We start from the raw sequence: 21,622 nt of genomic DNA on the forward strand, positions 1-21,622 counted from the left end.
GGTATTAAAGAGGGCACATTCTGTGTGGAGCACTGGGTGTTATACGCAAACAATGAATCATGGAACACTACATCAAAAACTAATGATGTAATGTATGGTGAGTAACATAACGTAATTAAAAAAAAGTTGTAGTTCTTGGTCTTTTTTTTTCCTTCATTTTTTCAAAAATAGCAAGATAATCTAAACCCCACAGGGAAATTCTGGTTCCTACTAGTGGCTCCTGGGTTCCCCCACTATTAAAAGACAGATTATTCCCTGTAGCTAGTTTTTACTTATTTTCTTGCTAGGAGTGTTTACATTCTTAACATTGTAAGCTCATTATTAGAAATGAAATCTTGACAAGAACTATTTTAATGTTGTTTTTTTTTTGGTGTGGTGTGTTTTTGTTGTTGTTGTTGTTTTGGCTAGAAAGGTGAAACTATTTTAGAGGGAACAGCGCAGATGAGGCATCTAGATTCAGCTATATCCCTTTTGCGGTGGTGTGGTTGTTGAATAACTCAATGAATCCATTCTGTTCTTGTTTTTCTTTTATTAACCCCTAGTTATTGGAAAGCACTTAACAAAATAAGAGGATTAAAATTTTTTTTCTCTAATTAAATAAAGGAAAGCCTTGGTTCCACAAGGCTGGTATTGTTCTTCTTAGAAAAACAAATTTTCTGTGAATCTTAACTCATCAATGTTACAGAAAGAAATTGTTGGAAAAGATCTTTTAAGAACAGAGAGATGCCAGCAAAGAAACACCATTTTCAGAACAGAACATGATGAGATCTGATGATTTGGGTTCTGTCTTCATTATCTGACATAGTTAACGACAATGCACTCACAAATCGCTTGGCTGAAAATACGATTTTAAATCCCTGCACAGAAACCTGTCTCCCTATTCTCATACACCAGTAAAAACAGCGAAGAATCTATTGAGGGAGTGTTTATAAGTAAAAAGATAAGAGCCGGAGTTAAAATATAACACCCTTCTGCTTTCCCCTTTTCTTGCCTTAGATCTGTGTGTTTGAAGGCGACAAAAATAGAGAGGGAACCCCAGGTGTCCAGCAACCACCAAGCGCTAACACGTCTTTTTGTTTTGTTTTGTTTTGTTTTAAAGCAACTAAGGAAAAACACTCCCCAAAGCAAGCCAGACTTCCTCTCTGTGAATCGTCTGTGGATCCCGAAGTCAGGTCCGGTTTGGGTACCACTCGGCAGGGGTTCCCCTCCTCTCCTCCCCACAGGGCCCGCGGGCGGGATGTGACAGGGGCTGTGGGTCCCGGAGTGCCAGGGAGGACACGCCCGCCCGCCCCAGGAGGGGAGGTGGCTCTGGCCTCGGAGCCGCCCCCTCCCGCCGCCGGAGAACAAACGGGATATTCAGCAGTGGCCTGTGGCTGCCAGAGTAACTCCTCTGGGGAAATTAAGCGTCAAGTCAGCCAGCACCGTAATCGCCTTTAAAAAGCGCCCCCACCCGCCTGCCGCGCACACCCGGATACCTGGGCTGCCCCGCGGCTGCGTGCGTGCGTGCGTGTGTGTGTGTGTGTGTGTGTGTGTGTGTGTGTGAGAGAGAGAGAGAGAGAGATAGGGCGGGGAAGCGAGCCGGGGCGTGTGCGGCGTGCGAGCCAGTGTTTCTGCCCGTGTGTGCCGGAGGGTGAGCTTGGGGGGGGTGCGACCCGGTGTGTGTACCGGCGGGCGCGCCGGGGTGGGAGCGAGCCGCGCGCGTCTACACCGGCCATGAGGGGCGCGGGCGCCTGGGCCGCGCTCTGCCTGCTGCTGGCCGCGGCCGCGCAGCTCTCGCGGCAGCAGCCCCCGGAGAGGTAACGCGACCCCCCGCCCGGGCTCCCTCTCTCCCCGCCTCCCTCCCGCTCTCCTGCAGCCTCGCCCGCGGTTTTACTCCAGCCGCGTCGGGGCGCCCGGGGACGCAGCGCGCCACCCCGCGCTCACCCGGGCTCCGGCGTCCGCTGCCCCGGCGCGGGCTGCCCCAGCGCTCGGCCGCGCGCCCCCAGCCCGGCCTGCCCGAGGCCCCCGCCGCTGGCCGCACCACCACGTGGCGGGGGCTGAAGTGGACCGGCGCCTCCTCCCCCACAGTGCTTCTGCGGGCGGAGGGAGGCACGAGGGCCCAAATCTGTGCACTTTGCTTATTAGTTGTTTTCCCCCGCCGGGACGCTTGGCCCAGAGACGGAAAGCCTAAGGGGAAAACCCGAGTCGCGCGGCGGGCGGGGAGCCGCTCCCAGAAAGTTAACTCTTCGCCAGCCTCCGCCAGAGCTGCCAGGACCTGGGCTGGGGGACCCGCCCCGTGGCCACCTTTGGCATCTCCTCTTCCACCTCCATCACCAGCAACCTCCCTTTATAAATGGGAGGCCCTGCCCATGGTCAATGACTTTCAGAAAAGGGGAGGAGAAGCAGGCACCTCTCTACATCTAGGAAATGAAAACTTTCTTGTATTAATCAGTTGCTTGTCTGTCTTTAAAACCATGTGCTTCGCCTAGCTCTCAACTTCTCTCACTCACCTCCACTCCCCAGTTAAGTTTTCCATTTACCATTTTCCTATAAGCTCTTTCTACTACGTGGAGCATTTGATTGCTTATGGATGGATGGGTAAATAGATGTTGTGTTATTAGGATAGAGATAGATGGCAACTGGACTGAATGTTTTATTGGACTGTAATTATTCTAAGAGCTAGCAAGTATTTCACATCCCTTATATAGTGCAAATATTTATTAATCAGTATTAACTTTATCCATATTAAGAAGCTACAACCTTTCTGAAGTTGACATTAGATTGTTAGACCCAGTTTCAAATTAAGTTTCCTTCTTTTATTTTACCAGACCTGTTTTCACATGTGGCGGCATTCTTACTGGAGAGTCTGGATTTATTGGCAGTGAAGGTTTCCCTGGAGTGTACCCTCCAAATAGCAAATGTACTTGGAAAATCACAGTAAGCATTTTTTTAAGGGTATTCTCCTGGGAGTGGGTATTGGAAATAGTGGAAGGCTGCTGCATTTTTCCTCTGGTGTCAGGATTTGGGTAGGGGGCAAGTGCCCGAATAGTGAAATGTTGGATTTACCTCAACTATTTGGGAGATTTTTATTAATAGAACTAGTGGTGTCCTGCATTAGTGATTAGAAAGGGCACAAGATAACAGTTGAAGGAATAAATTCATAAAGCAGATGTGTTTCTGAAAACCCATCCTGATTCAGTTGAGTTTCATGGATTCAAAATTAAGGCTGTTTTCAAAGGCTTGTTGTAATGACTTTTAGAATCCATTTGTTACCTGTGCCTTGCACAAATGTCTCCCAGTGGGGAATAGAATTTCAAAGGTAATGCTCATCACTAACTGCTTTATACCCACTATGGGTAAAAGAGAAAAAAAAAAAAAATCCCACTTAATGTCCCTGACTTAAAACCACCACTAAAGGCAATCTATGAATAGAGAATAATAATAATTGTGTGGTAGGGAGGGAAAGCCTAAATATCAAACAAAGGCTAATAAAATGCCCATGCTGGTTAGTAATGACATAGATACTGAGTCAAGAAGTCAGATTTCCAGACAGCCATCTTAAAAAAGGAGTTTAGATTTAGAATCAGCTAGATTGAGTCATCTTTCCAGTCAGTATGATAGTGAGTCTTCTTCATTTTTTCATTGTTGGGAAGTTGTTTGGTAATTGAACACATTGGTTTACTGAGAGCTTTATTCAGTCAGATTGTGCTACCCACTGATTGTAATTTTTAAAAGTAGCTACCTTTCACTGAACACTTACTGTGTACTAGACACTGCATCAAGTAGTTAACAAGCATAAACTCACCAAAACCTTGAAATCACTCTGAGAAAGTGACTATTATATCCCCATTTTATAGATGGGGAAGCTGAGGCCTAGAACAATTATGTAAATTGACTTGATCAGACATTTGGTAAGACCAACTTTATGTAAAGTGAAACCTGTTTTGCAGTGAGGCATTCCCATAAACAGGCAAATATGAGGGGTCCCCCTCCTTAATATAAAGCTTGGCTCCTGTATGTTTGATACTTTCCTATAAAATATTGACTATCTGATAAACTGGTACAGATTTCATTGTGCTATTGCAACACATGGGGCCAGGGAGAATAAGTCATAAAAAATAGCTTTGAAATATTGGTATTAGCATAAATGTGAAATAAGGCTTCGAAATAAACATGTAACTTGGTTTTCATATTATAGTTGTGTTTCAATAGTAATTTAATGGCTTTAAGTTATAAATGGTCCAAGGAAGTTAATGACTGAGAGGCGTCATGTACCTTACAAGTAGAAATTCATGGTTGGCTGTATATTTAGGGTATTATGGGAATTGTTGGTGTGGCATCAAACTTTGATGGGTGAAGGGTGTCCAGTGAAAGTTTTCCTTGGTAAAGGAGTGGTATGTGTCAGGAGAGGACTGACTGACTACCATATTCTTATGTGGGGGGAAGGGAAGTATAATGGATGTTCTATTTGGATGTAATATAAAGGTAAGGCATATGGGCTCAGCAGTCAAACTTCCCTGGATTCAAATTCTCGTTCTATCACTCATAAATTGTGTGACCAGGATTCATCTTTTTTAAACCTCGGGATTGTTGTGAAGATAAAATGAGTTAGTACATGTAAAGCCCTTTGGCTCGGTGTTGGGATTGTAATAAGTACTTAATAAATGTTAGCCATCACCATTATCATTTTCATTATCCTCATTATTGTTGGTATTGACTTCTCAATCCTTCAGACCCTTGGATCGAAATGGCAGATCACTGCTACCCCCTTACCTCACTGGCTAAGCTGGGCTTGGCATCAGCTCAAAACAACTCAGACTTTTATGGAACAATCTACTTTGTCATCTGTATCTAGGAAGAATTACTTCTGTGTTGGGTTCTCCTGTAATCTTGCTGAAGAGATTCTGTGTGAGTCAGAACTAGGTGGGCTTCCGGGAACAGAGACCCAAAACAACAATGGCTGTAACAGAAGTTTGGTTCTCTCTCACATAAGAGAATCTAGAGGTAGGCAATCCAAGATTGGTGTGGCAGCTTCAAGCCATTAGGCACTCTGTATCTTTGTCTCCCCCTGCTTTGCCATACTCAGATGTGTGGTGGAGTTCCAGCCATCATGTTTACATTTCAGCCAACAAAAAGGAAGAAAAGAAGAGTGTATGTCCTCCCTTTAAGGACATTGTGCTTAATTACATGCAACTCACTGCTTACATTTCATTGGCTAGTTCTTAGTTACACGGCCACTTCTTGCTGCAAGAAATCTGAGAAAGGAAGGCTTCGTTTCAGGTGTCCATGTGCTCTGCTAAAATTCAAAAGTCTTCTTTTGAGTAAAAGTTTTCTATCACCTGTGGAAAGAAGGGAAAACAGGCAGACGACAAGCAGTCTCTGTGACATATTTATTTGTGGTTTCCTCAGACTGCCTGAAGTGATGTTCATAAAGTTGAGTAACAAATACGAGCCTTTTTGGAAAAGAAAAAGTATTTTTTCTTTTTTTAGAAAGTATAGGTAATGTAGAAGAAAGGACTACACAATTTGCTTTTCTAGTTAAAAGCTTAATAGTTTTCACTCTTAGCCAGTTGAGTTTATTCTCTTCCAAGGGGCTGTGTCTTTTATGTTTGCATGAGTAGCCACCAAGAACTTCCAGAGAAGCCCAGCAAGTTCTCCTCATTATAATTACTGCCTCTGCTATTCACAAAGGCCATGGTGCTCTCAAGGTCTTAGTTTGACAACATTTTTATTTCTTTGTATTTCATAGGGAATAGCACTAACGCATTTGTAAAAGTCTTCTTCATTCTTCTTCACGGTCCTTTGGTTTGTCAGAGTAACAGAAGGGAACTCCCCAGCTCCCATAGATCCTCGGGGACATAAAAAGAGGAGAACTGTGGTAGCTGTAAAGCTGGTGGCCCCTTCAACAAATGTGTTTTGAGCGCTGGGTACTATTTGGGTTATAGTAGCAAACTGAAGGCAGCCAAACTCCTTAGCCTCATGCAGCTAGCATTCTAGGTTGGAGAGATAGGCAATTAATGTTTAAATAAACAAAAAAGGAAATATGAAGTAGTGGTAAAGGCATTATGAAAATAAAATAGATACTACTTCACTTCCATTAGGATGGCTATTATAAAAAAAAGAAAATAAGTGTTGGCAAGATGTGGAGAAATTGGACCCCTTGTGTATTGGTGGTGGGAATGTAAAATGATGCAGCCTGCTGTGGCAAGTATTTCTCAAGAAATTGAACATAAAGCAGAATCAGACCTATACATTCAGAGAACAAATTGATATTTGCCAGAGGGGAGGGAAGTGGGGAGTGGGCAAAATGGGTGAAGGGGAGTGGGAGATACTGGCTTCTAGTTAAGGAATGTGTAAGTCATGGGGATGAAAGTACAGCACAGGGAATATAGTCAATGGTATTGTAATAGTGTTTTGTGGTGACAGATGGTGGCTGCATAGCATGATGTATAGAGTTGTCCAGTCACTATGTTGTACACCTGAAAGTAATGTAACATTGTATGTCAACTATAATTCAATAAAAAAGAAAAAGAAATTGAACATAGAATTACCATATTATCCAGCAATTCCACTTCTGGGTATATACCCCAAAGAAGTGAAAGCAGGGACTCGAGCGGATATTTATACATCCGTGTTCATGGCAGCATTAGTTACAGTAGCCAAATAAACAAAATGTGGTATAGACGTACAAAGGAACATTATTCAGCCTTAGGGACACCTGAGTGTCTCAGTCAGTTGGGAGTCTGCCTTTGGCTCGGGTCATGATCTCAGGGTCCTGGGAGGATCCCCGCATCGTTGGGCTCCCTTCTCAGCGGGGAATCTGCTTCTTCTCCCTTTGGCCTTCCTCTGCTCATTCTCTCTCAAATAAATAAATAAAATCTTTAGAAAAAAAAAAAGTAAGGGCATTCTGACACATACTCCAGTATGGATGAACCGTGAAGACATTGTGCTGAGTGAAATAAACCATCACAAAAGAACAAATAGTGCATGATTCTATTTATATGAGGCACCTAGAGTAGTCAAATTCATAGAGACAGAAAGTAGAATGATGGTTGCCAGGGGTTGGGGGATGGGGAGGTAGTATTTAACGGGTATAGAGTTTCACTATGGGAAGATGAAGAAGTTCGGAGATGGATGGTGGTGGTGACTGTTGCACAACGATGTGCAAAGGTCATTGTGGCTGCTCTCTAGAGGATGAGTTGTGGGGAGTTAAGAATGGAACAGGGAGACCAATTAGGAAGCTAATGTGGCATTGAGGAGAGAGAAGACGGTGGATTGGACAAGGCCGGTAACAAAGGAGATGAAGAAACAAGGAATTTTTTGCCCAAAGCAGTTCTCTCAGCAGTTCTGAGTGCAGTTAGGATGTAGTGGCACCAGCCAAGAGGCTGGATACACCAGGCTTCGGATTCTTGCTTGGTAGCTGCTCCAGATGGGGCTGAGCTCTGGTGTGGCCTCATCCAAGGCCGTCTATTAAAGGCTTTCCCAAAGTGGACGATCCAGTCCATTTTCCTACTCCTGCAGTTAGTAAACCAAGAATAGAGTTTCTACTGGGTGATTCATATCACTTCTATTAAACATCACAGAGATGCGTGATTCATATCACTTTTATTAAACATCACAGAGATGATTCATATCACTTTTATTAAACATCACAGAGATGCGTCGGGGCTCCTGGGTGGCTCAGTTGGTTAAGCGTCTGCCTTCAGCTCAGGTCACGGTCTCAGGGTCCTGGGATCAAGCCCCGCTTTGGACTCTCTGCCCAGTGGGGAGTCTGCTTCTCCCTCTCCCTCTCCCCCTCCCCTCTTGTACTCCCCCCACTAAATAAACAAATAAAATCTTTTGATAAAAAAAAGAGTTCGCAGAGGTGCCTCAAAATGGGAGTCTCAGAGTGGCCCTAAAATTCGAGTTCCAGTAGTTGGCAAGAAATATTCTGCCTCTCACTCCATACCTGCCTCTTATTCCATTCTTCCAGATTAGAGATGTGTTTCAAGCAAGGTGGCTTTCCTCACCAAATGGTTTTCCTTGAGCTATATCTTATCAGTAGGAGATCGAGAGTCTAATGTTAGTATTTGTATGCTTTGAAAAAGTTGAGCACTAGTCGTCACAGCCAAACTTCCTAGCTAATTGTAATGGACTTTCTGGTATGGAAATATAGCCTATAGATTGGAAATTTAGATTTGTTCTTAAATTACAGTACTTTAAAATTTTCATAGCTATTGGACAGCTGCACTGTCTCATACACTATCTACATTGACTACTTAATTGGCTAAATTACAAATTCAGTGTCTCAGTCACATTAGCCATATTTCAAGTGCTCAGTAGCCACATGTAGATAGGGGCTATCGTATTGGACAGTATATAATATGAATATTTCCATCAACACAAAAAGTTCCTTTGGACAGTGCTGTTCCAGAGAACTTTTGAGGTTCATTTTACTCATGTAAAGATATGATGGGGACACCGTGCTCCGTGCTGCTTAGTTGTACTTCTGCTTTGCAAGTGGGGAAGCTGACCCTTGTTCTGTGTGGTGTTGAAATTGTGACTGGAACTGAAGCCTCTTGACTCAGCTTTATCTTTCTGGGTACAACTCTTGGTGACCTCAACCAGTCTTAGGTTTTACTAATTAATTTTGCTATGAAAAAATACTTTGCTGAATATATTCTCAAAAATGTATGGTTAGAGATTAAAACAGAGAATTTGAGGGTGAAGAAATTGTTAAATATTTTGTAATCCGTGATGAGGTTGAAGGTTTCTAGTTTCCTATGAGAGTTGATTTTCGGAACTGGAATTTAAGGGGCCTCTGCATAAAAAACCTCTTTGACATGGATGGTGGGGGCAGGAGTTAAGTATGGTTGAGAGCTAAGGTATGTATAATCCTTTGGAAAACAGTGGTTGATCTAAGCAGGTTTGGAAGGACAGCAGGACTGGGTTGAGACAAAGGTCACCTGAATTGACTTAAGGATGAGAACCAGTAACTCCAGCTATACCAAGCCCTGCAGCAAGAAATGAACCTCCAAGTATTGACATAACACCCACCACCCAGACCTCTATCACAGTGGTCCTCCTGCTAGGTACATGTGTGTCCAATGGGACAAGGCTCTGCAGGAGACAGTAGATCTCTGAGATCCCTAAGTGGAGGAGGAGAGAGTGGACCATTGTGAACAAGAACAGAGCCAGTGTGATGTAGTTCACTGTTATGTTGCCAAGACAGATTCATGAAGAACCCACCAGGTATGGTTCCAGGAGCTGGAGACACACAGATGAATGTGTAGGACATGTGAACTTGGGGAGCTGCCTGGGAAGATGTGTTCCCCCCAGGCTCTGAGTGGCAGTGAGATAAAGCTCAACAGGCACCTTGCCCTCTTGGCTCCACAGGCATCCCTGACACAAAGATCTCCATTCCATTAATGGTGTCATTATAAATTCATTGCAAACATAGCAAATCACCAACACCTTTTCTGTTCCTTGGTCTTTTCATCCATAACTGGTTCATTTTATAATACCATGGTAGAATTACAGATTCATATTGATGGTTTGACACAATTTTTGAATGGAAAAAATAGGCATTAGTAGCAAAATAATACCTTCTGAAAGCAACTATTCAGAGTTTGACTTGGGCTACCTATGTTATGGCCAGTTAAGTGGAACCAGCTGAATCTTTGTTTATAGCAACTATACAAATTAGAAGAAACTGGAAGCCTAGAACTTTCTGGGAAGTCTCCTGGAATAGGTACGTAGGAATTGTTATTTTAAATCAAAATTAAAACTAAACATCACATCTGAATGTGTTGGGCAGTTGCTGTCATTAACAGAAACAGCAGTTGGTATGTAGATAAAGGTGAAGATGATTTCGTGCTTGGATTTAAAGCTGGGCATGATTTACAAAAAGATTTTTTTTTTTTAAAGATTTTATTTATTTATTTGACAGAGACACGGCAAGAGAGGGAATACAAGCAGGGGGAGTGGGAGAGGGAGAAGCAGGCTCCACACTGAGCAGGGAGCCTGATGCAGGACTTGATCCCAGGACCCTGGGATCATGACCTGAGCCGAAGGCAGACGCTTAACGGCTGAGCCACCCAAGTGCCCCTACAAAAATTTTTTAAAATGAGATACTTCATTTATGTTGTCCTGTTGTTACAGATCATTATTGAATTACAAAGTATTTATTATTTATATCTCTTCTTTATTCCTCCCCCCCCCCAAATTTAAAGGTATTGAAATTAGGCAATTATTGAAGGTTTCAGTTATTATTTTCAGTAGAAATCTGGCTTGAGAAAAATCAGCAAACATTTGAGGAATTTAAAATTTGGCAGAGGTTCTTTTAACTCTGAACTAAATAATGTGGGAGGGTCAGAAAGTCACAGATCTTTGCCAGAAATGCGAGAACAATTATAGCAATGAGTAGACTCACTCCCATTTAAACTGGAAGTGTGTGGCAAAATTTTCTTTATCTAGCTAATTCATGCAGAAGATAAAACACAAATTATCACATGTTGAAGATCTTTGGGCTCCCAGGTAATGCATGTACGATCATTTTGATAACTATTTTTTTCTATTGAGGTGGAATTAAATATACTAGTTATTATATAGATTGTAGATGTAAAATAATGTGTGGTTTTCAGCATACCTTCAAATATATTGTATCATTTTATTTCATTCCCATCCAATTCCTTGATGTCAGTGGGATACATATCAGGATGCCCATTTTACAAGTAGGGAAACTGAGGTCTAAAGAACTCCTAATATTGTCATTCCTGCAAAGATATGAAAAGACTAGAGAATTTTTTGACCCATTGATACAAAGGCACTGTTACAGGCTTATTGAGCAAATAAAGGACAGTTCACTCAATGCTTATTGAATATCTACTATTAGCTAAGCATTGGGTTGGGCCCGGGGGGTAAAAAGGAAAGGCAGAGTTTCTGTCTCAAGGAGTTTATAATCGGGTATGGAGTAGTTAGACAAGAAAACCAGTAGCAGTTATGTGTGTAAATGACAGTGATGCTCACTGCAAGTCATAAGTAACTGATCATGTGGAGTGAGTCTTAGTTACATTTTTCATTATTGAAGTCCTTAGATTAAGTAAATGAAAATAATTATTGCCTCATGCAAAGAGTAAAAGATGTTATGACCCATTTTACATCTGTGCTACTCTAAGACTTGAGAAATTGTTAGTGTCCTTTGTTTGACATCCTAGGGCCGTTTTATAGCACCTGCCTTGATATTTCCAAATATGAGAATAAACAATTATATAAGGGCATTCCTGTACCATTGCCTTGGGGGTAATTGTGCCACTAATGTATGTGACAGTCATCATACTGAATCCATCCTCCAAAAGCCTGATTAAGTTTAAATGGCATTCACATTTAAAGAAATGATACATTGAAAATGTGGTGGGGATATATATTTTCCCAAAAACTTTCTTCATGAGAAGAAAGACAGCAGTGGTGGGGCATGGAGTTGTGTGAAAATTGAAACAAATAATGATGTTCTACTAAGATCAGTGCTAGGTATATAATTTGAGAAAACAAATAGTGGATTTAGACAGGAACTCAACGTTTAAGTCACTTAATTATACCTAAGGGTATGGCGAGGGGTTCTAAAATTACTGTAACTATTATTTCCCTGGCATAACCACAGCAGGACAGATAGGGGAATGGAATTTTGGCTTTAAACACATATTTCCTGGCTTTAAACTACATGTAGGATTTAGAATTATATAGAGACTTAAATTCCGATCTTAACTATGAGGGTTTTTTTAAACATACATATACATTTGTTGGACTAGACTTGGTTATTTCAGCTGCCTTGAATAGTAATTTAACCCCATGCTTGACTTAATATTATTTACATCTGATTCCTTAGTCAAGATGGTGATAATTAGCAGAATGTATGCATACCCAAGCTTGAGGACAATATGAGTGGGGTGAGAGCACTATAGCTGTTTTCTATTTGTTTTTTTTAATTGAGTATAATTCAGATACTTTGTGATTCTTAGGGCACTGAAACTGTCCCAGTTAGGTTTCAGTTCATAAGACACTGGAAGAATTAAATAAAACCTGTTCCTTTCTCCCTTAAGTCCTCCAGGGAAGCAGGGAGAATATGAATGCTAAATAAATAAGCAAGTAGGTGACATTTTCCCATTGGGGCCTCAGTCCAGTTTTTCTAAACTTGTTTAGTTTTCTTCTTGTTTTTTAAGGACCTCTGTTGCTTGTTTTTGTTTTGTTTTTCTTTGTTCTTTCACATGAAAATCAAATACATTTTTGATTAAAAACCTAATGTTTTATAAATGCTCTTATTTGTACTGCCTGTATTTTTTGTGCGGGGGTGAAATAGAAGCCTTAGAAAGGGCTTAATGAGGAGGGAAGAAAATGAGAAACCATAAAAACAGTCTTCATGTTTTTCTGAAGAAAATTATCTTTAATAACACATATTAATGATGAAAAAGTCATTCTTTCCTGAAACATTGCTTTAATAATGGAGCACCAAAATAACACATTTAAAACCTCTGTGTTAAAAAGCAATATAAATGGAGAAGGCATTTAACAGAGGTAAAACACCCAGAAAGTATTTTAAGGAAAATGTTATTAAAAAGACTGATGGAATTACTTTTATTCCTTGCCCACCTCCAGAGTTCAATTTATGATGTGAAATTATGGGCAAATTAGAATCGTTCCATAAATTTGCAGATTCCTTAAAATCTCATCATGTCTTGACAATACAGAGAGAGAGAATTCTCATTTGTTAGTTGCTCTGTGGTGGAGCCCAGAGAAGCATTTAGGGGGCTCCTAATTCTCAAGGTTTCTCTTTTCTCCCCCCCATTCTTCTGCTTAGGTAGGAAAGTGTTCCTGTGAACAGTTTTGCTGTCCCATGCTTCTGGCACAGTGAAGTTTTTTATGTGTGGATTATGGCTTCTTGATCCTACGAAAATGTAATCACTACCTTCATCTGACATAGTTGCACCTTATAATTTAGCAGCTTTAACAACAGTGGCAACAGCTCTTTTGGGTATACTTGAATGTCTTACTCTAGGAACTTTGGAGAATAGAAGTGTTTTCTTCAGATATATTATTTGTTAGATTGTGACAGTCAATGTGGCAAGTCTTTGGAAAACCGGTATAAACATCTAAAAATAAATGGAACACCCACAGAGGAGTGGGGAGTTGGAATTAAACCAGCACATGCTCTGCCACTAAATATCACCTCTCTTTCATCACCTTACCCCCAAGACACTCCTGAGTACTGCACATAATAAAATAGTGTCTCCCAAAATGTGGAGGGAGGTCAGAGATGGGCTGTTCCGTGGTTGAGGCTGACAAGAAGGGCGCAGGGAAGCCAGTGGGGATATTATTGCTGCTTACTGTTCCTAGAAATGAATTGATAGGAGTCTAATTGCTAGACAGAGACTTTCTAAAAGCCCTAGGCTATGATTGACCTTCTCTGAAAAATATCATAATTTATTAATTCATTAAAACCATTTTTAAAGTACCTACCAGAGACCAGGTGCTGGGTTGGGCCCGGAGACGGCAATGAAAAGAAAACCGCATCCCTGAATAGGACAGGAGGCGATAAGGAGGCTCTTCCTAGTCAGGGAGATGTCCCTGAGATGAATGACAGTGACACAGGGTGACAAGGTTCATGGTTAAGGGTCGTAAACGTGGTACTACTCAGTGACTAGAAGAATGGTTATTGGAGAGTCATACTGACATACTGTTGAGCCGTTTACTAGGTATGTGATGCAGTTTCCAGAACTTTCCAAAGTTGGTTATTATGGTCAGACCTGCCTTGTAGGGGTTATGTGAGGATCGAAGGAGATAGTAGATGAAAGGTCCTTGGCTTGGTGCTTGATATAAGCATGCACTCATAAACTGTGGTGGTAGTGATTATTTTTTTTAAACCTCTCTTCTAGGGCTGTAATAAGGCATAAAAGGGTGGTGTTTGTGTGGAACTTGTCTACAAGCCAGTGCGTTTTAAGCTGGATGGTAATCCCTTTGGGGCATGGCTAGCTCCCATTGGAAATACCCGCTCCTACTCACTATGTCCTTTCTTCATTTAAAATATGATCTTTCATAAGACTTTGTCCACAGAAGTACTTCCAAACCTTCCCTGCTTCTGCTCAAGCCATGTCCCCTCAACCAAATACCTCCCACCCCAGCACCAACCAAGAGTGCCCCTTAACTTTTGAAACTAGGATGTTTAGAAACAGAGAAAGGATTGTAAGTTAAAAATTGAGAATAATTTTCTATCTTTAGAGATAGGGACTTCACTTCACCTCTGGAGCCTCAAATCACCAGAATAGTCCCCGCCAGCCACACAAATAGAGTAGTGAATTTATTCACTTATTCCTAACAGAGACACCTCATGATAGAGTGGTTAAGAGTGTGTAATTGCTGGAGTCAGACTGCCTGTGTTCAAATACCAGCTCCGCTATTGTGGTGTAAGTCCTTAAAGATGACCCCCCAATACCACCCCTCCTGGTATTTATGCCTTTTTCTAGTACCCCCAAATATTGAATCTGGGCTGGCCCTATGAAACAAAGAGAGTGGGGCAGAAGTAACATGCATGACTTTGGGGCCAGGGCATAAGAAGTCTTAAAGCTTTTTCCTTAGTCTCAAAACATGCGCTCTGAGGGAAGCTAGCTACCATGTAAGGACTGTGAGGAAACCCAAGCCAACCATGTAGGGAGACTTCATGATGGGGGGGTTGGCAGAGAGGGAGAGAGAGAGAGGGAAAGAAAAATGCCCAGACAGGACCCAGTTATTCCTGTCTTCCCAGCTGAGGTGCTAGACATGGGCGTAAAGAAGTTATCTTGGACAACCAGTCCAGTTAGGCCTTCAGATGACTTAAGCCCTAATTGATAACTGATGATAATTATATGAGATAATTCAAGCCAGAAACCACCCAGCTGAGGCCGGTAAACTCACAGAACCGTAAGAAGTAAGAGTACATTGTTTTAAGGCACTGAGTTCTGGGGTGGTTTTTTTAGGCAGCAATAGGTTACCAAAACAATTAGTTACTAGCTGTGTGGCCTTGAGTTTGTTAGTTAACCTCTCTGTACCCCATTTTCCTCATGTGTAAAATGTGGCTAATGATATTCCCTACCTCATAGGGTCACTTTGGGTATTTAGTTATTGAACGTATGATATTAAGGTGACTTCATAGAGAAAGAACCGGGAAAGTAAATATCCTGACCCAACTCCCTTTCCTATTTTCAATTCCCGTTGTGCTTCCCACAAGCAACTGGAGGACAATTGTTGATGCATTCATTCAGATCAACTACCCAGGAAGGAGAGTAAAGTGGAAATGGGAGGAGAATGGATCTGGAGAGGCAAATAGAAGCCACTGGACACAGGGAACCTATATCAGGGTTCTCCAGAGAAACAGAACCAGTAGGAGTTATATATGCATACACATGCAGGCATGTGCACATAGAAACATCTACACGTGTCCTTATAAATACATATGCACAAATCATAGAAATTCACATGTATATATACATACATACTTAAAGAGATTTGTTTCAAGGAATAGGCTTATGCAGTTGTGATGGTTCACCAGTCCAAAATTTGTAGGGAACCTGTCAGGCAGGAGCCGATGCTACAGTCTTGAGGCAGAATTTCTTTTTCCTCGGAGATACCTCAGTTTTGCTCTTAAGGCCATTCAACTGATTAGATGAGGCCCACCCACATTATCAGAGAGTCTCCTTGAAGTGAGCTGATTGTAGATGTTAACACATTTATCAAATACCTTCACGGCAATACCTAGATTGGTGTTTGAATAACCACCTCAACCAAGTGGACATGTGAAACTAACCATCACAGAGCCACTGCAGGTTTGGAGCAGGGGAGTGTCAAGGGTCTTCCCGGATGCTGTGTTGAGAACAGAGATTGGGGTGCAGGAGTGACAGTAGTGAGACTAATTAGGAGGCTGTTGCTGTAATTTAGATGAGGGAGGATGATGGCTTGAACCAGCATGGGAGCCATGGAGGTGGTGAGGGCTAGTCAGTTTCCAGATATTAAAAATAGAGCCAAGAAGGCTGATGGACAAAGTGTGAGGTGGAAGAAAAAGAGGAACCAAGGATGGCTTCACAGTTACTGGCCTGTGTAAACCAGAAGGATGGAGGTACAATCCATCAGCCGTGACAGGGGGGCCAGCATAAAGCAGATTCAGTGGGGGAGGTCAGATGTTATTTTGACATGTTAAGCGGAGGTGTACATCAGATCTCACAGCAAAGTGCCATTCCAAATACTACGTATCCAGCAGAGAGACCAGGTGGCAGGTAACAGTTTGCTCCCTATTCTTGAATCAGTGCTTTAGGAAGTAACAAAAAGTAGAAACATGATCAGATGGCAGCGGCTGAGCCCCTGTCTTTAAAGCTTGAGGTTCACGAAACTGGGTGCAGACATGACTATGTTTAGACATGGTGGCAGCTGAAGATAAAGGTGCTTTTTGAAATGAAAAATGGTAGATAGTAAAACAGTGTTTCACTTCACTGATAATGCCAGTAGAGGCATTTCTTCTATTTCAAATACACCTGCTCTGGTGTATTAGAGTAGTAAATCTTGTTTCTTGCTAGCCTAAACTATTACTCAGAGCCAGAATGTCACTATTTTACATTGAAAGTAAGGTATTGGAATCTTTTGAGATTGAACCGTTTTACAAAAGGTTTGGTTGCTTGAGAAGTTGGCATACTCCCAACACTGGATGTTTTTCTTCACTTTTTAGAAAAGTCAGTCAACTTATTATTGGGCATATTTTCAAGCCACCCCTAAATGTTGGAGCAGAACATGAAAAATACTTTCTAGAGCTAAATGTTATCAAACACAGAATCAGGAATCCATTCGCTGCTCTTGCCCAGATTGAAACGGTTAGCTTTCTAGGTCTTGAGTGTGATATGTCCATCAACCTGACATTTTACAGAATGCTGCAGTTTATAATGAGAAATCACCTCATTATTCTGGGTCCTAATTTGATTTGAGTACCCAGAACTATGTGACAAAGCCAGCAAATACTTGCTGCCATTCTTGACATCCTATTATTCTTAGTTAGGCTTTTCTAACTTGTAGTGATAAGAATAAAAAATCAAACTGACTGCCTTGGAGACTAGTACCAAATGTATTGGCATATTTTATGATCATCTCTCTTGTTTATGTGAAAATAGTATTAATTGTAAGATAGTAAATTAATTTTAGGCTTTTTTTTTAAAGATTTACTTATTTGAGAGAGAGCGAGAGAGCAAGAGGGAGAGCACAGGTGGGGGAAGGGGCAGAGGCAGAGGGAGAAGCCGACTCCCCACCGAGCAGGGAGCCCGACCCCTGGGATCATGACCTGAGCTGAAGGCAGATACTTAACCTACTGAGCCACCCAAGTGCCCCTTAATTTTAGGCTTTTAGAAACAGACCTTAAATTGGCAAACTATGTATATTCCCAATATCCATTCAATGGTCCGCGGAGGGCAAAAGTTGGAGAAACACTCTTCTAAACAATGCTTTCCTTAAGAGCAGATGCCACAGTTATCTTTGTCCTCTCCTTAGAGCCCAGCACATGACCTGACACATAGTAGGTACTTGATAAATATTTGATTAATTTATTGAAAAAAATTGGATCGCCTTTCTGGGAAAAAAAGAATTATCATTGTTCCCTTGTGGTCCTGGCCCCACTTTCAAGGAACTTAGATGCATTTGTCAAGAGTTTACAAGCCATTGCTTTCTGAGTTTTACCAGTGACAAGTTTTCATACCAGTCACAAGTTTTCATCAACGTTCTAATTCAGTTTTCTCACCTACGTCAGGTATTTTTCTGAGCAGAGACCAAGAACCACAAGTCACAACCCTCCATGACAATGCAGCTTTAGGTCCTTTGGGAAACTATCAAATTACCCACTGATATTTTCTGCATTTATTTGTATATGGAGTGGCTGTTATTTCTAATTAAGGATATAGTTGATATTAACAAGATGGGATAAATTGGATGTGGCATGTAAAAACTTGCAGGATTTTTATGATAGGTCACAGGGTGATGGAGGATGACTGGATTTCTTAGTAATTTGTTATGCAGATTCATATCAATTTCAGACTTTTCCCAAATAGCAAGTTTCAAGTTTGCATGATGATGTGGATGGCACTTAGCTGGTAGCTTTGTTGTGATTGACAATACTTGTAATTTTAGCCAGCATTTACTGAGCCTTAAATAAGTGGCAAGCACTGTTCTAAATGTAGTAAATTGATAGATACGTGTTTACACCACCTGCGCGGCACTCTGTGTTTCTGCTTGTTTTAGTTTGGGTTTTTTTTTTTTTTTTTTTAGGTGTACTTTACATATAATGCACGAACCTTAAATTTGCAATTCAATGTATTTGACAAATTCAAACACCTGTCTAACTGACACCTGTATCAAAATAAACATTTTCAGCACCCAGAACCTTCCCTCTTACTCCTTTCCAGCCAATTTCCCATCCCTCCAAAAGGCAAGTAGCATCGATTAGTTTTTCCTATTCTGGAACTTCATAAAAATGGAATAAGATGGAATGTACTCTTTTTTTCTTCATAGTTTGCTCAGTATAATGTTTTTTGATTTATCCATATTGTTGTGTTAGTAGTTTGTTCCTTTTATTGCTAATGACTTTATTATATGAATACACCACAATTTGTTTATCCATTCTCCTGTTGATGGACATTTGTGCTTTTTTCAGATTTGGGCTACTATGAATAAAGCTGCTGTGAACCTTCTTGTGCGAGGCTTTTTATGCATATATGTTTTCTTTTCTTCTGGATGCATACCTGGGAGTGGAATTGCTGAGTCATGGGATAGGTATATGTTTACCTTTATAAGAAACTGCCAGATCAGTTTCCAAAGTGATGACCATTTTACTCTCCCACCAGCAACGGTAGAAAGTTGGGTTTGTTTACATTCTGGCATTTGGTATCATCAGTCTTTCCCAATTTTAGCTATTCTAGCAGGTTAATGTCTTATGGTGATTCTAGTTTGCATTTCCCTAGTGGCTACTGGGATTGACCACTTGCTTTGTACATATTGGTCTGTCTTTGTGACGTGTCTGTTCAAGTCTTTTGCCCATGTTTTTTATTGGATTATTTGTCTTTTATCATTAAACTGTAGGAGTTGTTTATTCCGAGTATAAGTTCCTTGTCAGATAAATGTATTGCAAATATTTTCTTCCCATATGTGGTTTATCTACTTATTTTGTTAACAGTATCTTTCGATGAACAGAAATTTAAAAAATTTGTGAAGTCCAATTGATCAGTTTTTACTCTTGCAATTAGTGCTTTCTTGCTGTCCAGGATTATAAAGTATTCTATATTTTCTTCTAGAAGTTTCATAGGTGTAGCATTTACATTTATGTCTGTGATCCATCTCAAATGAATTAGTGTATGGTGTGAGGTGGGAGTCAAGATTCATATTTTTCTGTGTGGATGTCCAGGTTTTGCAACATCCTTTGTTGAAAAGACTGTCCTTTTACCCATTGAAGGGCTTTGCCACCTTTGCCAAAAATTGATTGACCGTATCAGTGTGGCTCTATTTCTGGACTATCTATTCTACACCATTGATCTATTTGCCTTTCTTGACTGTTTTGCCATTGCTCACAGAAGTCTTTTGAACATCATATTATGGTGATAACAACCCAATTAAGTGAACCACATTTTTAAAAAAGAGAAGAATGAGCCTTAGATTAAGCAGTCTCAACATATCCACATTTTCATTCTTCCTTCCCAGTCACACAGATTATTCTAAGCTGTCCATACTTCAGTTTCATTTTGCTAATATTATTGTTGACCCTTGAACGATGCAAGTTTGAGTTGCATGGGTCCATTTATAAGTGGATTTTTTTGGATAAATACAGTACAGTACTGGAAATGTATTTTCCTTATGATTTTCTTAGCACTTTCGTTTCTCTAGCTTTATTGTAAGAGAATGGTAAATAATACATGTAACATGCAAAATATGTGTTAATCGACTTTTTATGTTTTTGGTAAGGCTTTCATTCAGTATTAGGGCCATTAGTAGTTAAGTTTCAGGGAGTTAAAAGTTATTTGTGGATTTTCAACTGCGCGGGGAGTTGGCATCTCCACCCCCCACATTGAACTGTATATCATGAGTTAACATGCTAATTACATAATATCTTTTTTGTAGTTATTTCTAAAACTTTCCTGTATGTTTTAACTGGTGCTCTTTCATACTGTCCTCTGCAAAGTAGCGAGGGGCCTCCCATCCTTAACCAGGTATTGTTTCTTTTTATACTTTGTAGAACTGTTGCTGTGAAGAAATTCAAGTGGTAAGCCCATGTTCCTAACCAATGGATTCTTTAAGAGGGGCAGTTGTCAGCTCACTGTTATTTTGTGTAGAGTAACTTCATCAAACAAGCTTGTTAGAGCTAGGGCCTTGCCTCTCCCTTTTGGCTTAAAATGGATATATGAAACCAGATTTTGCAGTGTGACTCAGATGCTTATTTTTATTTCGAGTTAAGTTTTGATGCTTTTCATTGTACTTTAAAAGTGTTTTAGGATTGATGATTTAAAAAACAGCCAAAAGGTTTGAACAGACATTTCACCAAAGAAGATATACGAGTGGCCAATAAGCACATGAAGAGATGTTCAGTCATTAGGGAAATGCAACCCGAAGCACAATGAGATACTGCTTCACCTCCACTAGGATGACCGTAAAACAACAACAGCAACAATAACATAGTAACAAGGGTTGTTGAGGATGTGGGGAAATTATAACTCTTGTACACTAATGGTAGGAGTGTAAACTAGTGTAGCCAGTTAGGAAAACAGACTCTTTTAAAGTTAAACATTTACCATATGACCAGCAGTTGCAGTCTTAGGTGCAAAAAGAATGAAAACATGCATCCACGTAAAAGTCTGCACAAAGGTGTTCACAAAAACATCATTAATAATAGCCAGAAAGTAGATACTTCTCAAATATCCATCAACTGATAAATGGATAAATAATAGTGGTATATCCATATAATGAAACACTAATTATCCATACAAAGGAATGAAGCACTAATTAGCACTACAATTTGGATGAACTTGGAAGACCCTATGCTAAACGAAAGAAGCCAGATGCAAAAGACCACAGATGATATGATTCCATTTGTAGAAATGTCCAGAAAAAGGAATCTGTACAGACAGAAAATCTGATTTGTGGTTGTCTGAGGCTGGGGGTGGGAATGAGGACTGACTGTGAATGGACCTGAGGGATCTTTTTGAAGTGATGGAAGTGTTTGAAAATTGGATTGTGATGATGCTTGCCCAACTCTAAAAATTTACTAAAAATCATCAAAATGTATGTTTAAAATTAGTGTGTTGTATGGTCTGTAAATGTTACCATGATGAAGGGTTTTTGTTAAGATATTTATTTATTTATTTATTTATTTATTTATTTATTTATTTATAGGGAGTAGGAGTAGGGGGAGGGGCAGAGGGAGAGAAAGAATCTCAAGCAGACTCCACGCTGAGCGCCGAGCCCTATGTGGGGCTTGATTCCATGGCCCCAAGATCATGACCTGAGCTGAAATTAAGAGTCAGATACTTAACCAACTGAGCCACCCAGGCGCCCTGAAAGGTGTTTTTTTTTGTTTTGTTTTTAAGTGTTTTAGGATTGAAAAATTCTGTTCTGAATGGGG

At 40.7% G+C, this 21,622-nt stretch overlaps 1 protein-coding gene across 1 annotated transcript in view; it reads left to right on the forward strand.

The window, feature by feature from the left end:
* Positions 1-1,639: 1,639 nt before the first annotated feature.
* The window catches only part of PCOLCE2 (procollagen C-endopeptidase enhancer 2), a 70,657-nt gene continuing 50,674 nt past the window's right edge, over positions 1,640-21,622 (forward strand). The window contains exons 1-2 of the mRNA XM_028099192.2: positions 1,640-1,796; positions 2,808-2,916. Of these exons, the coding sequence (XP_027954993.1) occupies positions 1,714-1,796; positions 2,808-2,916 (192 nt within the window). The 5' untranslated portion in view covers positions 1,640-1,713. The remainder of the gene's footprint in view (positions 1,797-2,807; positions 2,917-21,622) is intronic.

This window comes from Eumetopias jubatus, unplaced genomic scaffold (assembly GCF_037043125.1).
Source record: "Eumetopias jubatus isolate StellerSeaLion01/CBP00866 unplaced genomic scaffold, mEumJub1_p1.0 scaffold_1, whole genome shotgun sequence".
Taxonomy (NCBI): domain Eukaryota; kingdom Metazoa; phylum Chordata; class Mammalia; order Carnivora; family Otariidae; genus Eumetopias; species Eumetopias jubatus.